The 19,799-nt window shown below is 49.1% G+C and overlaps 1 protein-coding gene across 1 annotated transcript in view; it reads left to right on the forward strand.

The window, feature by feature from the left end:
* SSR4 (signal sequence receptor subunit 4) overlaps positions 1-16,368 on the forward strand; it is a 37,296-nt gene extending 20,928 nt beyond the window's left edge. Inside the window, exons 4-6 of the mRNA XM_063936731.1 lie at positions 8,010-8,099; positions 8,182-8,247; positions 16,174-16,368. Of these exons, the coding sequence (XP_063792801.1) occupies positions 8,010-8,099; positions 8,182-8,247; positions 16,174-16,278 (261 nt within the window). The 3' untranslated portion in view covers positions 16,279-16,368. The remainder of the gene's footprint in view (positions 1-8,009; positions 8,100-8,181; positions 8,248-16,173) is intronic.
* Positions 16,369-19,799: the final 3,431 nt, after the last annotated feature.

Genomic DNA, 19,799 nt, shown 5'->3' on the forward strand with positions numbered 1-19,799 from the left:
GAACAGTGGTGACAGACAGATGTGTCTTACCGGAGTCACTGCTGCTGGCTGCTGCTGTTCCACTCCAACCTGTTGGCATCTGCTGCTGGTGGAGACTTGGCAGGGCTGACTCTCTTAGGCTGTATTCCTGCTTCCTCTGCCCGTCCGCATCACTCCCCCCCTCCTCAGTCACACACCGCAGACCTCGCGCAGCTGCCGGGCACTGTGGTAAGGTGAGACTGGGAGTGACTGGTTAGCCCCCAGGAGATGCTGGAGGGGGTCATAGCATGCACGTGGCGCGGACCTCACGGCTGCTGGGCACTATGGTAAGGGGAGACTGGGAGTGACTGGTTAGCTCCCAGGAGACGCTGATGCTGGAGGGAGGAGGGGGTCAGAGCCTGCAAGCAGCGCGGACTTCTGCAGCGCTACCCGCCGGCTAAAGTGTGTGAAGGAGCTGGGCGCAACTCACTGCGGGTGGCAGCGCTGCAGCTAGCGGTGGGGTCGCAGGGGCTGGAGATAACAGAGGCAGTACGGAAAGTGCACAGCGGCTGGTGACCCACAAAACTACAGCTAAGAAGCGTGGAGTGTGCCAGAATGTGACGCTCCTCCCTGCCAGAGAGACCCTGCTGAGTATGCTGATGTGGGGGTCAAGTATGGCATACCCCCTCACACACCCCCATACCTCCCAAATGTCCCAATTTTCGCGGGACAGTCCCATTTTTTGGGGTCTGTCCCGCTGTCCCACCCGCGGGTCGCAGGGGGGGGCAGTTGGAAAGCTCCTGTACTCGCTGTTCTGCTTAGCAGAGCAGCGGTGAATAGTGGAGACAGAGGGAGAGGGGGCATCAGGGGGTACGGATTAAGGGGGGGTTCCAGCAGCAGAGCCGGATTAAGGGGGGGGGGGGGGCAGGCGGTACGTACCGTTGGCCCCACAGTTTTGGGGGGCCCCCTGGCTGGAGTAGCTCTGTCCCAGCTCAGAAGCTCCCCCGTCCTGCCAGCAGCAGCGGCAGCATTGTGCTACAATCAGCACACGCTGCTGCGTATTGGCAGGTCTGTGGTGTTGCAGGGAGGCAGCAGTCTCCCTGCTTTCTTCTGCCTGTGCGGGTGTGTAGGGGGGAGCGACCACCTCCTCTGGATTTGCCTCTAGCTGAGGGGCCAAAATACCATTAAAAAAAAAAAAAAAAATCCCGGAATTTGCATAATGGGGCGTGGCCTCGCGTCCCGCGATTAGGCCACGCCCCCAACCCACAGCAGGCACAGCAATGAGATAGGGCTCCCCTGTCTCAAGTACCCTGTGCCCCCCGGACTCATAATCAGCCCCTGGGGGCATGCCAGCAGCTCACAGAGCGCTGGGCATGCCCCCTCACTGACGAAAACGGGGGCCCTCCCGCGAAGCCACGCCCCCTTTTTGCCGTGTGAGAGTGTGTGTGTGTGAAAGCTGGGAGGTATGCACCCTGCCTGTGCCATGTCCATACTATCTGCTTCTGCAGCTGCTCCTAGTGTCCTATAGATTTGGCCAGATCTGTGACTCATTTGACTAACTCCGCCCACTGTTGTGACTCCGCCCAGCGTTAGCAAATGAATCACAAGATCACAGAATAGGGCTATTATATAGGAGATATAATAATATAATTTTTTTTTTTTTTTAATTTAATCTTTTTTCTTCTTCTTTTTTCTCTTACGTCATAGAGGATGCTGGGGACTCCAAAAGGACCATGGGGTATAGACGGGATCCGCAGGAGCTTGGGTACACTGAAAAGACTTTAACTGGACTATGCCTCTCCTCCAGACCTCAGTTAGACGTTGTGCCCAGGACTGACTGGACACTCACTAGGGGAGCTCTCCTGAGTTTCTCTGGAAAAGACTTTGTTCGGTTTTTTATTTTCAAGGAGACCTGTTGGCTACAGGCTCCCTGCAGCGTGGGAGTGAGGGGAGACAAGCAGGACCTACTTCTTCTTAGTTTAAGGGCTCTGCTTCTCTGCTATTGGACACCATTAGCTCCAGAGGGTTCGATCACTTGGTGCGCCTAGCTGCTTGTTCCCGGAGCCACGCCGTCACCCCCCTCACAGAAGCCAGAAGAAAGAAGTCTGGTGAGTATCCAGAAGACTTCAGTGACGGCAGAAGACTCCAGTAACGAGGTACAGCGCAGCGGTAGCGCTGCGCTCCATGCTCCCACACCCTTCACCAACGGCACTCACAGGGTGCAGGTTTGCTGGGGGGGGAGCGCCCTGGGCAGCATGTTACTGGGTCTGGGAGCTGGCAGAAGGCAGTTCGCTGCCTCGGCACCGTTTTTCAGACCCCCGCCGGCATTTTCTTAATTTCATATTTAGCTGGCTGAAGCGCTCTGGGAAGGGGCGGGGCTTAGCCGCACAGCTCATCAGCGCCATTTTCTCTCCTCCACGCCGCTGCAGAGAACGCTGGCCAGGGACCTCCAAGCTCCTTTAAAAGAACAGGGAGCTGATCGAGGGGAGGGGGGGGGGGGGGCGGGACACAGTTATTGGTGCATAATCCATAGCAGCGCTGTCCACATATATTTTGTTTTGGGATATATAGGCGCTGGGGTGTGAGCTGGCATACTCCCTCTGTGTTTATCTGGGCTTCCTTGTGGGTCTGTCCCCTAGTTGAGGCGGTGTGTGTGTGTGTCTGTCGACGTTCCGTGTTGGCATGTCTGAGGCTGAGTGTTATTCCCCGGAGGAGGTTGCTGGGGGAGCAGATGTGGGTCTGGAGTTGGCCCTTTCGGTGCAGCCGACACCTGATTTACTTACTATGTTAAGTACGCTTAATACAAATGTGGCCTCTTTGTCTAAAAGGTTGGATAAATCGGAATCTCAGACTCTGGTATGGAGGAAATCCATGGAGGATGCTTTGTCTCAGGTGCAGACCCCATCAGGGTCGCAAAAGCGGCCTTTTACTCAGTTGGTAGATACGGATACCGACACGGATTCTGATTCCGATGTCGATTTCACTGAGGCTGCTTTACATCCACGGTTAGTTAAGAGTATTCAGTACATGATTGTGGCTATAAAGGATGTTTTACATATTTCTGACGAACCTGCGGTGCAGGAAACAAGGATTTGCTTGTTCAAAAGGAAAAAAACGGAGGTGAAGTTTCCCCCCTCTCATGAAATGAATACTCTTTGCGAAAAGGCTTGGGAGTCGCCGGAAAAGAGGTGGCAGATTCCCAAGAGAATCTACATGGCGTATCCTTTCCCCTCTGATGACAGGGAAAAATGGGAGTCATCTCCGAATGTCGACAAGACTCTATCCCGGTTGTCTAAGAAGGTGGCGCTTCCGTCCCCTGATACGGCAGCTCTCAAGGATCCGGCGGATCGCAAGCTGGAGACGTCTCTGAAGTCCATTTTCGCTAATACGGGTGCATTGCTCAGACCTGCTGTGGCGTCGGTATGGGTGAGTAGTGTTATTGCTAAATGGGCTGAGAATTTAGCGGCTGATATGGATACGCTTGATAAAGATAATGTTCTTTTAACTCTTGGGGGTAAATTTACTAAGATGGGAGTTCTATTTGAGATGGGATGTTGCCAATAGCAGCCAATCAGATTCCAGGTATTATCTTCTAGAAGGTGATAGGATGTTGCCCTTCTACTTCTCATTTATCTATCTAAATAGAACTCCCATCTTAGTAAATTTACTCCTTGGTTATATCAAGGACGCTGCAGATTACATGAAGGATGCGGTGAGGGATGTTGGTCTCTTGGGATCAAGAGCCAATGCCATGGTGATCTCGGCCAGGAGAGCACTGTGGATTCATCAGTGGAATAATAATAATAATAATAATTTTAATTTTATAATAAATTTTATCATAAATTTATTTTATTTATTTCTCCAATAGGACTCAAGGCGCTTAACATAATGCTGATGCCGACTCCAAGAGAGCTATGGAAGCTCTTCCCTTCAAAGGTAATGTCTTGTTTGGTGACGGCTTGTCTGATCTGGTGTCTACCGCGACGGCGGGTAAGTCATCTTTTCTTCCTTATGTTCCCACACAACAGAAAAAGACACCACATCAGCAGATGCAGTCCTTTCGTCCCAATAAATACAAGCGTGGAAAAGGTTCGTCCTTCCTCGCATCAAAGGGTAAAGCAAGGGGAAGAAAGTCGCCTGCAGTATCAGGCGCCCAGGACCAAAAGTCCTCCCCTGCCTCTACCAAGTCCACCGCATGACGCTGGGGCTTCCCTGGGGGAGTCCGGACCGGTGGGGGGCCGTCTGCGGATCTTCAGTCAGGTCTGGGTTCAATCAGGCCTGGATCCTTGGGTCCTAGATATAGTATCTCAGGGATACAAGCTGGGGTTTCAGGAGGTGCCCCCTCACCGGTTCTTCATTTCAGCCTTACCAGTGTCTCTTCTGGACAGGGAGGTGGTGAAGGCAGCAATACAAAAGTTGTGTCAACGGAGGGTCATTGTTCCCGTTCCCCCGTCCCAACGGGGGGAGGGGTTCTACTCGAGCCTCTTTGTGGTACCGAAACCGGACGGTTCAGTCAGACAGATTCTGAATCTAAAGTCCCTCAATCCATACTTGAAGGTTTTCAAGTTCAAGATGGAATCTCTTCGAGCTGTGATTGCCAGCCTAGAAGCGGGGGACTTTATGGCGTTAGTCGACATAAAGGATGCCTACTTACACGTCCCGATATATCCTCCGCATCAAGCTTTCCTAAGGTTTGCGGTACAGGATTCTCATTACCAATTTCAGACGTTGCCGTTTGGGCTTTCCACGGCCCCGAGGATTTTCACCAAAGTCATGGCAGAAATGATGGTACTCCTTCGCAAGCAGGGGGTTACCATTATCCCGTACTTGGATGATCTCCTGATAAAGGCGAGGTCCAGGGAACGGTTGCTAAGAAATGTGGATTTGTCTCTGTCCGTTTTGCGACAACACGGTTGGCTGCTACATTTGCCAAAGTCTCAGTTGATCCCGACCACTCGGTTGCACTTTCTGGGCATGGTTCTGGACACGGGCTTGCGGAAGGTGATTCTTCTGGAAGACAAAGCTCTGGAACTCCAGATGATGGTCAGGGAGCTTCTGAGGCCAAAAAGCGTCAGTTCATCAATGTACTCGGGTTCTGGGGAAAATGGTTGCGGCGTACGAAGCCATTCCGTTTGGCAGGTTTCATGCCCGGGCGTTTCAGTGGAATCTGCTGAGCAAGTGGTCCAGGTCTCACCTGCACATGCACCGGAAGATAAGTCTATCTCCCAGGGCCAGGATTTCTCTCCTGTGGTGGCTACAAAGTTCTCACCTCCTAGGAGGGCGCCGATTCTGTATCCTGTATTGGGTCCTGTTGACAACAGATGCAAGTCTCCGAGGCTGGGGCGCAGTCACCCAGGGAAGAAATTTCCAGGGGAAATGGTCGCTCCAGGAAGCTTGTCTCCACATAAATGTTCTCGAGTTTAGAGCTATTTACAACGGCCTGCTACAAGCAAGAAGCCTTCTTCAGGGTTGGCCTGTCCTGATACAATCAGACAACATAACTGCGGTGGCGCATATAAACCGTCAAGGCGGAACAAGGAGCAGGGCGGCTATGGCGGAGGCCAAAGAATCCTTCGCTGGGCGGAACAGCACGTGAGCGCTCTGTCAGCAGTCTTCCTTCCGGGAGTGGACAACTGGGAAGCAGACTTCCTCAGCAGACACGATCTCCTTCCAGGAGAGTGGGCTCTTCATCAAGAGGTATTTGCAGAACTGACGAAGCGTTGGAACTCCGCTGATCGACAGGATGGCGTCTCGCCTCAACAAGAAGCTTCCGAGGTATTGTTCCAGGTCAAGGGACCCCCCAACCAGAGCAGTGGACACCCTGGTAACTCCGTGGGTCTATCAGTCGGTGTATGTGTTCCCTCCGCTTCCCCTCATTCCAAAGGTGCTGGGAATCATTCGACGAGCAAGAGTGCAAGCAATTCTTGTCGTTCCAGATTGGCCAAGAAGGGTCTGGTATCCAGATCTTCAGGAATTACTTGTGGAAGACCCTTGGCCACTACCTCTCAGAGAGGACCTGTTATTGCAGGGACCATGCGTGTTTCCAGACTTACCGCGGCTGCGTTTGACGGCATGGAAGTTGAGCGCCAAATCTTAGCTCGGAAAGGTATTCCCGGGGAGGTCATTCCCACTCTCCTTAAGACGAGGAAGGAAGTTACGACGAAACATTATCACCGTATTTGGAGAAAGTATGTTTCGTGGTGTGAGACTAAAGCTGCTCCTGCGGAAGAATTTCATTTGGGTCGGTTTCTCCATTTTTTGCAGGCAGGCGTCGATGCCGGCCTGAAACTTGGTTCCATCAAGGTGCAAATTTCGGCTTTATCTATCTTCTTTCAGAAGGAATTGGCTGTTCTCCCTGAGGTTCAGACATTTGTGAAGGGAGTGATGCATATCCATCCTCCGTTTGTGGCTCCATGGGATCTTGACGTGGTCTTACAGTTTATGTCTCACTGGTTTGAACCTTTGCGTAAGGTTGAGTTAAAGTTTCTCACTTGGAAGGTGGTCATGCTGTTGGCTCTGGCGTCTGCCAGGCGGGTGTCTGAGTTGACGGCCTTGTCACACAAGAGTCCGTACTTGATCTTCCATTCGGATAGGGCGGAATTGAGGACTCGTCAACAATTTCTGCCGAAGGTGGTTTCTTCATTTCACATTAACCAACCTATTGTGGTACCTGTGGCTACAGATGCTGTGGCAGTTCCAAAGTCTCTTGATGTTGAGAGCTTTGAAGATCTACGTCGCCAGAACGGCGGTGGCCAGGAAAACAAAGGTGCTGTTTGTCCTGTATGCTTCCAACAAGATTGGTCATCCTGCTTCGAAGCAGACTATTGCACGCTGGATTTGTGGTACGATTCAGCAAGCTCATTCTTCGGCTGGGCTACCGTTGCCGAAATCAGTGAAGGCCCATTCTACCAGGAAGGTGAGCTCATCATGGGCGGCTGTCCGAGGGGTCTCGGCACTTCAGCTTTGCCGAGCAGCTACGTGGTCGGGTTCAAACACCTTTGCTAAGTTTTACAAGTTTGATATTCTGGCTTAGGAGGACCTCATGTTTGCTCAATTGGTGCTGCAGAGTCGTCCGCACTCTCCCGCCCGTGTTGGAGCTTTGGTATAGACCCCATGGTCCTTTTGCAGTCCCCAGCATCCTCTAGGACGTAAGAGAAAATAGGATTTTAGTACCTACCGGTAAATCCTTTTCTCCTAGTCCGTAGAGGATGCTGGGCACCCATCCCAGTGCGGACTGTTACTTGCAGTGTGTTCTTATTAGTTGCATTGGTTTACACACAGGTTGTGTATTTGTTGTTTCAGCTTGTTGCTGCAGTTAAATTCATACTGTTATCTGGTTTACTGTTACTCCGGTTGTACGGTATGTTGTGGTTGTGGGCTGGTATGTTCTAGCCCTTAGTTTGAACTAAAATCTTTTCCTCTAAATGTCCGTCTTTCCTGGGCACAGTTCCTATAACTGAGGTCTGGAGGAGGGGCATAGAGGGAGGAGCCAGTTCACACCCAGTTAGTCTTTTCAGTGTGCCCAAGCTCCTGCGGATCCCGTCTATACCCCATGGTCCTTTTGGAGTTCCCAGCATCCTCTACAGACTAGGAGAAAAGGATTTACTGGTAGGTACTAAAATCCTTTTTTTTTTTCTTCTTTTTTTCTTTTTAATTATTAGTGTTCTATATGGGGATGTGTACTCTGGGGTATAGAGGCATGGTTAGAGGGAGCTGGCATTTAAAAAAATCTTTGTCATGTGTAGCTCCTCCCCCTCTATACCCATCATCCCCCAGTTAAAAAAAATAAATGTGCCCTAGGGAGCTGATAACTCTGGGCTATGCTCCTTTGGTCATTTTATATTGGAAGTTTGGTACCAGAAGGCCTGTTGAATGGACAGCAGCAAAAAAAAACAAAAAAAAAACATATTCCTGCAGAACCTAGTTAAACTGTATATTGATAATTTTACTGTGAGGTGCGCCGATACCTAAAATTGGTTTTCAGCTTACGAGCTCTAGCAAACACGTGTTGCTTTCATATTGTTTGTTCATGTTTACTGATCTCATATTAGGTTTCCTGGAGCTTGGAACACAAGAATGCTCGCTCTGGGACCTATGAAGTCAAGTTCTTTGACGAAGAGTCGTACAGTCTACTGAGAAAGGTCAGCAGCAAAGGGGATCTACGTTCTGTTAACTTTGTAAATAATGTATCCAGTATATACTAATGATTACTTTAATCTATAGGCCCAGAGGAACAATGAAGATATTTCTGCCATCAAGCCTCTTTTCACTGTTGATGTTGATCACAGGGTAAGCTTCCCAAATGTAGCCCTTTAAGTAAAGTCAGTCGGTTTGATATTGCAATAACTGGTATTTTGATGCATGCTTATCAGTCTTCCTGTCTTTAAGCATATTAACGGACTGAAAGCAAATTGTATATTTAGGATTCAAGAGACTTGGCTAATTTTTCTAGCACAGGGGAAAGTATATTATGGATCTATATACTGCACCTTTCTACCAACTGTCACTTTAAGACAGAATTGGGTGCCATCAGTTGATATTCTAAGTAATCCCATTCATCCCTGTACCATTGAAACTTAGGGCGGCATCCTATTGGCCCTGATGCAGTTTCAGCTGATCAAAACGGCGAGATATCGTGATTAATGACCGATGGTCATTATTGCGGTATCCAATTAGAGGCCGTTTTTATCACCCAACATTGAAACCACGATCGCCTGAAACATATTGGTTCGGGGACAAGTCCCCGATCCTATGCGTTATCACGACTGCGGTAGCTCTTTACCGTGGATTATGCTTTGAGTGCCTGAGGCACCCGAAGCATAATCCCTGGTAAGTGTCTGCATCAGAGTCCAATAGGAGAGCTCCTGGTGATCAGATACCGCTCTTAGTTTAAATAGGTATTGGTGGAGGGAAGAAAATTTCTCTCAGTAATACACAATCTCCCCGCTCCCCTCTGAAGCGCAGGCCTCGTCTTAATAGAAAATGTGCCCTGGTGACAAATTGCTATACTTTAAGATGGGCAGGTGTAGGATTTGTAGGAGGGGAGTTTATCCTATTTGATTTTCTCTATCGTCCTAAGTGGATGCTGGGGTTCCTGAAAGGACCATGGGGAATAGCGGCTCCGCAGGAGACAGGGCACAAAAAAGTAAAGCTTTACTAGGTCAGGTGGTGTGCACTGGCTCCTCCCCCTATGACCCTCCTCCAGACTCCAGTTAGATTTTGTGCCCGAACGAGAAGGGTGCAATCTAGGTGGCTCTCCTAAAGAGCTGCTTAGAGAAAGTTTAGTTTAGGTTTTTTTCTTTACAGTGAGTCCTGCTGGCAACAGGATCACTGCAACGTGGGACTTAGGGGGAAAGTAGTAAACTCACCTGCATGCAGAGTGGATTTGCTGCTTGGCTACTGGACACCATTAGCTCCAGAGGGATCGAACACAGGCCCAGCCGTGGAGTCCGGTCCCGGAGCCGCGCCGCCGACCCCCTTGCAGATGCTGAAGCGTGAAGAGGTCCGGAAACCGGCGGCTGAAGACTCCTCAGTCTTCATAAGGTAGCGCACAGCACTGCAGCTGTGCGCCATTTTCCTCTCAGCACACTTCACTGGGCAGTCACTGAGGGTGCAGAGCGCTGGGGGGGGGCGCTCTGAGAGGCAAATATAAACCTTATACAAGGCTAAAAATACCTCACATATAGCCCATAGGGGCTATATGGAGATATTTAACCCCTGCCTGACTGGAAAAATAGCGGGAGAAGAACCCGCCGAAAAAGGGGCGGGGCCTATCTCCTCAGCACACGGCGCCATTTTCTGTCACAGCTCCGCTGGTCAGAACGGCTCCCAGGTCTCTCCCCTGCACTGCACTACAGAAACAGGGTAAAACAGAGAGGGGGGGCACATTAATGGCTATATATATATATATTAAAGCAGCTATAAGGGAGCACTTAATATAAGGATATCCCTTGTATATATAGCGCTTTGTGGTGTGTGCTGGCAGACTCTCCCTCTGTCTCCCCAAAAGGGCTAGTGGGTCCTGTCTTCATTAGAGCATTCCCTGTGAGTTTGCGGTGTGTGTCGGTACGTGGTGTCGACATGTATGAGGACGATATTGGTGTGGAGGCGGAGCAATTGCCAAATATGCAGATGTCACCCCCCAGGGGGTCGACACCAGAATGGATGCCTTTATTTGTGGAATTACGTGATGGTTTATCTTCCCTTAAACAGTCAGTTGAGGACATGAGGCGGCCGGACAATCAATTAATGCCTGTCCAGGCGCCTCAAACACCGTCAGGGGCTGTAAAACGCCCTTTGCCTCAGTCGGTCGACACAGACCCAGACACGGGCACTGATTCCAGTGACGACGGTAGAAATTCAAACGTATTTTCCAGTAGGGCCACACGTTATATGATTTTGGCAATGAAGGAGACGTTACATTTAGCTGATACTACAGATACCGTAAAACAGGGTATTATGTATGGTGTGAAAAAACTACAAACAGTTTTTCCTGAATCAGAAGAATTAAATGACGTGTGTGATGAAGCGTGGGTTGCTCCTGATAAAAAGTTGATAATTTCAAAAAAGTTATTGGCATTATACCCTTTCCCGCCAGAGGTTAGGGCGCGCTGGGAAACACCCCCTAAGGTGGACAAGGCGCTCACACGCTTATCCAAACAAGTGGCGTTACCCTCTCCTGAGACGGCCGCACTTAAGGATCCATCAGATAGAAAGATGGAAGTTATTCAAAAGAATATATACACACATGCAGGTGTTATACTACGACCAGCTATAGCAACTGCCTGGATGTGCAGTGCTGGAGTAGTTTGGTCAGAATCCCTGATTGAAAATATTGATACCCTAGATAGGGACAATGTTTTACTGTCGTTAGAACAAATAAAGGATGCATTTATCTATATGCGTGATGCACAGAGGGATATTTGCACACTGGCATCTCGGGTGAGTGCTATGTCCATTTCAGCCAGAAGAGCCTTATGGACACGACAGTGGACAGGCGATGCGGATTCAAAACGTCACATGGAGGTTTTGCCGTATAAAGGGGAGGAGTTATTTGGAGTTGGTCTATCAGACTTGGTGGCCACGGCTACTGCCGGGAAATCCACTTTTTTACCTCAAGTCACTCCCCAACAGAGAAAGGCACCGACCTTTCAACCGCAGCCTTTTCGCTCCTACAAAAATAAGAGAGCAAAGGGCTTGTCGTACCTGCCACGAGGCAGAGGAAGAGGGAAGAGACACCAACAGGCAGCTCCTTCCCAGGAACAGAAGCCCTCCCCGGCTCCTGCAAAAACCTCAGCATGACGCTGGGGCCTCTCAAGCGGACTCGGGGACAGTGGGGGGCCGTCTCAAAAATTACAGCGCGCAGTGGGCTCACTCGCAGGTAGACCCCTGGATCCTGCAGATAATATCTCAGGGGTACAGGTTGGAATTAGAGACGGATCCTCCTCATCGTTTCCTGAAGTCTGCCTTACCAACCGTCTCTTCCGAAAGGGAGAGGGTGTTGGAAGCCATTCACAAGCTGTACGCTCAGCAGGTGATAGTCAAAGTACCCCTATTACAACAAGGAAAGGGGTATTATTCCACTCTATTTGTGGTACCGAAGCCGGATGGCTCGGTAAGGCCTATTCTAAATCTGAAGTCCTTGAACCTCTACATAAAAAAGTTCAAGTTCAAGATGGAGTCACTCAGAGCAGTGATAGCGAACCTGGAAGAAGGGGACTTTATGGTATCCTTGGACATCAAGGATGCGTATCTACACGTTCCGATTTACCCCGCACACCAGGGGTACCTCAGGTTCATTGTTCAAAACTGTCACTATCAGTTTCAGACGCTGCCGTTCGGATTGTCCACGGCGCCTCGGGTCTTTACCAAGGTAATGGCCGAGATGATGATTCTTCTTCGAAGAAAAGGCGTATTAGTTATCCCATACTTGGACGATCTCCTAATAAGGGCAAGGTCCAGAGAACAGCTGGAGACAGCTTTAGCACTATCTCAAGAGGTGCTAAGACGACACGGGTGGATTCTGAATATTCCAAAATCCCATTTAATCCCGACAACTCGTCTGCTGTTCCTAGGAATGATTCTGGACACGGTTCAGAAAAAGGTTTTCCTTCCAGAGGAAAAAGCCAAGGAGTTATCCGATCTGGTCAGGAACCTCCTAAAACCAGGAAAAGTGTCAGTACATCAATGCACAAGAGTCCTGGGAAAAATGGTGGCTTTCTTACGAAGCAATTCCATTCGGCAGATTCCATGCAAGAATATTCCAAAGGGATCTGTTGGACAAATGGTCAGGGTCGCATCTGCAGATGCACCTGCGAATAACCCTGTCACCAAAGACAAGGGTGTCACTTCTGTGGTGGTTGCAGAAGGCTCACCTATTAGAAGGCCGCAGATTCGGCATTCAGGATTGGATCCTGGTGACCACGGACGCCAGCCTGAGAGGCTGGGGAGCAGTCACACAAGGAAGAAACTTCCAGGGAGTATGGACGAGTCTGGAAAAGTCTCTTCACATAAACATTCTGGAACTAAGAGCAATCTACAATGCTCTAAGCCAGGCGGAACTTCTCCTGCAAGGAAAGCCGGTGTTGATTCAGTCGGACAACATCACGGCGGTCGCCCATGTAAACAGGCAGGGCGGCACAAGAAGCAGGAGTGCAATGGCAGAAGCTGCCAAGATTCTTCGCTGGGCGGAGAATCACGTGATAGCACTGTCAGCAGTGTTCATCCCGGGCGTGGACAACTGGGAAGCAGACTTCCTCAGCAGACACGATCTTCATCCGGGAGAGTGGGGTCTACATCCAGAAGTCTTCAACATGTTAATAGACCGTTGGGAAAGACCAATTGTAGACATGATGGCGTCTCGCCTCAACAAGAAACTGGACAAATATTGCGCCAGGTCAAGAGATCCACAGGCAATAGCTGTGGACGCACTGGTAACTCCTTGGGTGTACCAGTCAGTGTATGTGTTTCCTCCTCTGCCGCTCATACCAAAGGTATTGAAGATCATACGGCAAAGAAGAGTAAGAACAATACTAGTGGTTCCGGATTGGCCGAGAAGGACTTGGTATCCGGAACTTCAAGAGATGCTCACGGACGAACCGTGGCCTCTACCTCTGAGAAGGGACCTGCTACAGCAGGGTCCCTGTCTTTTTCAAGACTTACCGCGGCTGCGTTTGACGGCATGGCGGTTGAACGCCAGATCCTAAAAGGAAAAGGCATTCCAGAAGAAGTCATTCCTACCTTGATTAAGGCAAGAAAGGAAGTCACCGTGAAACATTATCACCGCATTTGGCGAAAATATGTAGCGTGGTGCGAGGATCGGAGGGTTCCGACGGAGGAATTCCAACTGGGTCGTTTCCTACATTTCCTGCAATCAGGATTATCTATGGGTCTCAAATTGGGATCCATTAAGGTTCAAATTTCGGCCCTGTCAATATTCTTCCAAAAAGAATTGGCCTCTGTCCCTGAGGTCCAGACTTTTGTCAAGGGAGTACTGCATATACAGCCTCCTGTGGTGCCTCCGGTGGCACCGTGGGATCTAAATGTAGTTTTAGATTTCCTCAAATCCCATTGGTTTGAACCATTGAAAAAGGTGGATTTGAAATATCTCACATTGAAAGTGACTATGTTACTAGCCCTGGCCTCTGCCAGGAGAGTATCTGAATTGGCGGCTTTATCTTATAAAAGTCCTTATCTAATCTTCCATTCGGATAGGGCAGAACTGCGGACTCGTCCGCATTTTCTCCCTAAAGTGGTATCAGCATTTCATCTGAACCAACCTATTGTGGTGCCTGCGGCCACTAGCGACTTGGAGGACTCCAAGTTGTTGGACGTTGTCAGAGCCTTAAAAATATACATTGCAAGGACGGCTGGAGTCAGAAAATCTGACTCGCTGTTTATATTGTATGCACCCAACAAGTTGGGCGCACCTGCTTCTAAGCAGTCGATTGCTCGTTGGATTTGTAACACAATTCAACTTGCACATTCTGTGGCAGGCCTGCCACAGCCTAAAACTGTAAAAGCCCACTCCACAAGGAAGGTGGGCTCATCTTGGGCGGCTGCCCGAGGGGTCTCGGCATTACAACTCTGCCGAGCAGCTACGTGGTCGGGGGAGAACACGTTTGTAAAATTTTACAAATTTGATACCCTGGCAAAGGAGGACCTGGAGTTCTCTCATTCGGTGCTGCAGAGTCATCCGCACTCTCCCGCCCGTTTGGGAGCTTTGGTATAATCCCCATGGTCCTTTCAGGAACCCCAGCATCCACTTAGGACGATAGAGAAAATAAGAATTTACTTACCGATAATTCTATTTCTCGGAGTCCGTAGTGGATGCTGGGCGCCCATCCCAAGTGCGGATTATCTGCAATACTTGTACATAGTTATTGTTAACTAATTCGGGTTATTGTTAAGGAGCCATCTTTAAGAGGCCCTTTCTGTTGTCATACTGTTAACTGGGTTTAGATCACAAGTTGTACGGTGTGATTGGTGTGGCTGGTATGAGTCTTACCCGGGATTCAAAATGCCTCCCTTATTGTGTATGCTCGTCCGGGCACAGTACCTAACTGGAGTCTGGAGGAGGGTCATAGGGGGAGGAGCCAGTGCACACCACCTGACCTAGTAAAGCTTTACTTTTTTGTGCCCTGTCTCCTGCAGAGCCGCTATTCCCCATGGTCCTTTCAGGAACCCCAGCATCCACTACGGACTCCGAGAAATAGAATTATCGGTAAGTAAATTCTTATTTTTCTCGTGTGTGTGTATATCTCTAATCAGGGGAGGCAGAGCCTCTCCTGTCCTTCTACTCCAGAGTGTTTACTATAAAAATTATTAGAATATAAGGAAGATGTTTATAACTTATAAATATCCTCTTTGTATTCTACTAATTTTCATAGGCAAATGTCAGCAAGTATGCTGTGCTCCAGGAGGAGAGAGGAGGCAGGCACCGGCTCTGGCTTCCCTCTGTATGTCAGTCAGTGCCTGGAGCTGGGGGCGGAGCCCTGCTGCAGCCAATAATACTGCATAGAAAAAGGACCTAGTGAGGCACTAACATATCTGCCTCAGGGAGGATGCGTCTTGTGCTCATGCTTCTTTGCCCAGCTGCACAATCTCGACAGCCTCTCCTCTATGCTCCCTGCCCCCTTCCCGTACTGCTGTCCCCGGAAATGCCGCAGCCTAACGGTTATGCTGAAGGGACTATGTTTATTTATCTATACACCACCCTATGGTTGAACAGTGCCCCCTGTTGGTGGGATAGGATCCTGTACACAGCAGCAGCGTGACGGTATATGGCAGTATGCTTCCAGTACTACTGCAGTGCATGGACCCATCTCTTTTCTCGCTCTTTCTTCCCCCACGTGTTGGCTTGTGGCACACTGTGTAGAGGCAGGGTGATTTGTGATGATGGGGGCTGTGTGATCTGTGAGGTGTCATCTCAGGATTGGTTGCATATAAGGCCGTGATTGCTGCCCATTAGCGTACTCCATGCATATGTGGTGGTTTTTCGAGTAAATCAGGCTGTGATACGAGCCTGTGCCTCCCCAGCCACTGACCTTACTGCACATCAAAAATAGTATAATAAACTGCAGCATTCACTGTGTAGTGCACATTGGTTGCCTCCATTGTATTTGCTACTGACTAACCTTTCTTGTATGGTACTACAAGTCTCAGCCAAGGTTGCACTTTTATTTTAAGGGTAGGGTGTGCAGTTCAAGTCCGCTCTTTCATAAAATGTAGCCAATGAAATAAAATGTCCATGTCACCAAAGGATACTTCAGCAGACGAGTTGGGCCTATTTGGGGTGTCTGTTTTATAGCGATGTGGAGGGGCAGTTTGATATTGGTAAAAGAAGGGGGGGGGAGTGGGAAGCCACAGAAAAGACTGAGTGTAATTTATTTATATTGTGCCAGGATTTTCTGTTATGCATTACAATTGGGAACACAACAGTAGTAAAACGAAACTGGGTAATAACAGAAATACAGAGAGGAAAGAAGGCCCTGCTTACCATCTACAGAGAATGTACTGTAACATGCTGCTGTCTGTGAATTTGAGAAGGGTCCCCCCACTGTAGTGTCGGGATCCTGTCAGACTGATGCAGAATACAGGTGCTCGACGCTCCTCTATACTAAACACATTCATAGGTCTGACATGTAATTCATAAGATCTTACTTGCTGCGTTTTTATCGGTTAAAGAATAATTTTGTATTCTGTGCTCATTTTCAGGGTGCATGGAACGGTCCTTGGGTATCCACAGAGGTATTCGCTGCATTGATTGGCATTTTATTATACTACACAGCATACACAGCAAAGGGCAACATCCAAGCATAAAGAGATCGTGTTGGGGAGAGTGGCATGTCCGGGTGTATAGAATTGTCATGTTTTGTCATTTATGCCGAATAATAAAACTTTTCTACACAATCTTTGTGATCTTTGCGTTCAGGTCAGTGAAAAGCTACAAAGTAATGATTCTCCCAGTAATCTGAGCTTCATGTTATGTGTATGGGTGTTAAAGAACACTTGATGTAACATCTTGCACATCTGTTGCATTTTATTACACCAGCCTTTCCTAAACTGTGCTATTACAGTCCAGGTTTTAAGGATATCCATGATTGAGTCCACATGGTTACATCAAATTAACTGAGCTACTAATTAAGTCACCTGTGTTCAAGCATGGCTATCCTTGAAACCTGGACTGTAATGGTGCAGTTTGGGAAACTCTGTATTACACTGTAAGGCTTGGTGACTGTATAGCTGGGAATGCTTTCTCTGTATAGCAGACCTGCCACTATTATGAATCTCCCCAAAGTAATAATGTTCCCTATTGTTTCCGCCCACTTTCCAAATACAATAACCTGCAACAAATAAATTATGGAAAATGAGTTGACGTTAATTACATCTGGGTTGGGGCATATTGCACAGTGTGTATTCAGCTTGTGATGCCGATGCGCGATCCCACATGGCTGGCAACAGGAGTAAAAGTAGATTGCAGGCAGGTAAACAATCTAGTACATTGTATAGTCAAATTGACCATAGTAAAAATCAATCTGAGCCAAAATCGTACCATGTGTATAGTCAATATCGTTGGATTTTGGCTCTGGGGTGATCAAGGGAAATCACATAGGCAGAATCGCACCGTGTATGCCCTTGAGACTAAATTGATTATAGTAATGAATATCCAAAAACATACTGGTAATTTCTCTAACGTCCTTGAGGATGCTGGGACTCCGTAAGGACCATGGGGAATAGACGGGCTCCGCAGGAGATAGGGCACTTTAAGAAAGCTTTGGACTCTGGGTGTGCACTGGCTCCTCCCTCTATGCCCCGCCTCCAGACCTTAGTTTTACACTGTGCCCAGAGCAAGATGGGTGCACTGCAGAGAGCTCTCCAGAGTTCTCTGCCTAGAAGCATTTTTGTTTGGGTTTTTTTCTACCTTTTACTACTTTTTCACAGGGAGCACTGCTGGCAACAGGCTCCCTGCATCGAGGGACTGAGGAGAGAGGAGCAGACCTTCTTGTCAAAGATAGGCTCTGCTTCCTCGGCTACTGGACACCATTGGCTCCAGAGGGGGTGAACGCAGGTTCTTACTGGGCGTCCACCCCTGGAGCAGCGCCGCCGTTCTCCTCAGAGCTAGAAGTACAGAAGACAGAAGCCTTCAGCTTCACTGAGGTATTGCACAGTGCGTCATTGCTCCCATACACCTCACATACTCCGGTCACTGTAAGGGCGCAGGGGGGGGGGCGCCCTGGGCAGCAATATAAACCTCTGCATGGCAAAAAGACTATATACATGTACAGGTGGGCTCTGTACATGTATATAAAAGAACCCCCGCCATATTTTACTAAGTTTGAGCGGGACAGAAGCCCGCCGCCGAGGGGGCGGGGCTTCTCCCTCAGCACTCACCAGCGCCATTTTCTCTCCACAGCACTGCTGAGAGGAAGCTCCCCGGACTCTCCCCTGCTTACACACGGTGAAAGGGTGCTTAAAAGAGAGGGGGCGGCACATAATTGGCGGTTTACATATTATACAGCGCTGCTGGGGAAAAACTTTTCTCTAACGTCCTAGTGCAGAGGTTCTCAAACTTGGTCCTCGTGGGCCCACACAGTGCATGTTTTACAGGTCTCCTCACAGAATCACAAGTGAAATAATTAGCTCCACCTGTGGACCTTTTAAAATGTGTCAGTGAGTAATTAATACACCTGTGAACCTGCTGGGTTACCTGCAAAACATGCACTGTGTGGGCCCACGAGGACCAAGTTTGAGAACCTCTGTCCTAGTGGATGCTGGGGACTCCGTAAGGACCATGGGGAATAGACGGGCTCTGCAGGAGACTGGGCACTCTAAAAGAAAGATTAGGTACTATCTGGTGTGCACTGGCTCCTCCCTCTATGCCCCTCCTCCAGACCTCAGTTAGAATATGTGCCCGGCCAGAGCTGGGTGCTCCTAGTGGGCTCTCCTGAGCTTGCTAGAAAAAGTATTTTGTCAGGTTTTTTATTTTCAGAGAGCTTCTGCTGGCAACAGACTCTCTGCTACGTGGGACTGAGGGGAGAGAAGCAAACCTACTCACTGCAGCTAAGTTGCGCTTCTTAGGCTACTGGACACCATTAGCTCCAGAGGGATCGTACACAGGTACCTGACCTTGATCGTCCGTTCCCGGAGCCGCGCCGCCGTCCCCCTCGCAGAGCCAGAAGTACAGAAGCAAGAAGACATCGAAATCGGCGGCAGAAGACTCCTGTCTTCACTTAAGGTAACTCCGTTCACTGTGGTGGTGGTGGGGGGGGGGGGGGGGGCAGCCCTGGGCAGCAATTAAGATACCTGATGGCAAAAGTATACATATATACAGTCAGGCACTGTATATATGTGCAAGCCCCCGCCATTTTTACACATGAGAAGCGGGACAGAAGCCTGCCGCTGAGGGGGCGGGGCCTTCTTCCTCAGCACACCAGCGCCATTTTCTCTTCACAGCTCCGCTGGAAGGACGCTCCCCAAGCTCTCCCCTGCAGTATACAGGTGCAATAGAGGGTAAAAAAGAGAGGGGGGGGGCACATAAATTTAGGCGCAGATATATATATATATATATATATATATATATATATATATACACACAGCAGCTACTGGGTAAACACTAAGGTACAGTGTAATCCCTGGGTTATATAGCGCTGAGGTGTGTGCTGGCATACTCTCTGTCTCCCCAAAAGCCTTTGTGGGGTCCTGTCCTCAGTCAGAGCGTTCCCTGTATGTGTGCGGTGTGTCGGTACGCCTGTGTCGACATGTTTGATGAGGAAGGATACGTGGAGGCAGAACAAGTGCAAATAGATGTGGTGTCGCCCCCGACAGGGCCGACACCTGATTGGATGGATATGTGGAAGGTGTTAAATGATAATGTAAGCTCCTTACATAACAGATTGGATATAGATGTAGCCTTGGGACAGTCGGGGTCTCAACCCATGCCTGCTCCCACAGCGCAGAGGCCGTCAGGGTCTCAAAAGCGCCCAATATCCCAGTTAGTTGACACAGACGTCGACACGGAATCTGATTCCAGTGTCGATGACGATGATGCAAAGTTGCAGCCTAAAATGACTAAAGCCATCCGCTACATGATTGTGGCAATGAAGGATGTGTTACACATTTCTGAGGAAAATCCTGTCCCTGACCAAAGGATTTATATGTATGGGGAGAAAAAGCAAGAAGTGGCTTTTCTCCCGTCACATGAATTGAATGAATTATGTGAAAAAGCGTGGGATTCCCCTGATAGGAAGGTAGTAATTTCCAAGAGATTGCTGATGGCGTATCCTTTCCCGCCAACGGACAGGTTACGCTGGGAATCCTCCCCCAGGGTAGACAAGGCGTTG

Source organism: Pseudophryne corroboree, chromosome 8, assembly GCF_028390025.1.
Source record: "Pseudophryne corroboree isolate aPseCor3 chromosome 8, aPseCor3.hap2, whole genome shotgun sequence".
NCBI classification, from domain to species: domain Eukaryota; kingdom Metazoa; phylum Chordata; class Amphibia; order Anura; family Myobatrachidae; genus Pseudophryne; species Pseudophryne corroboree.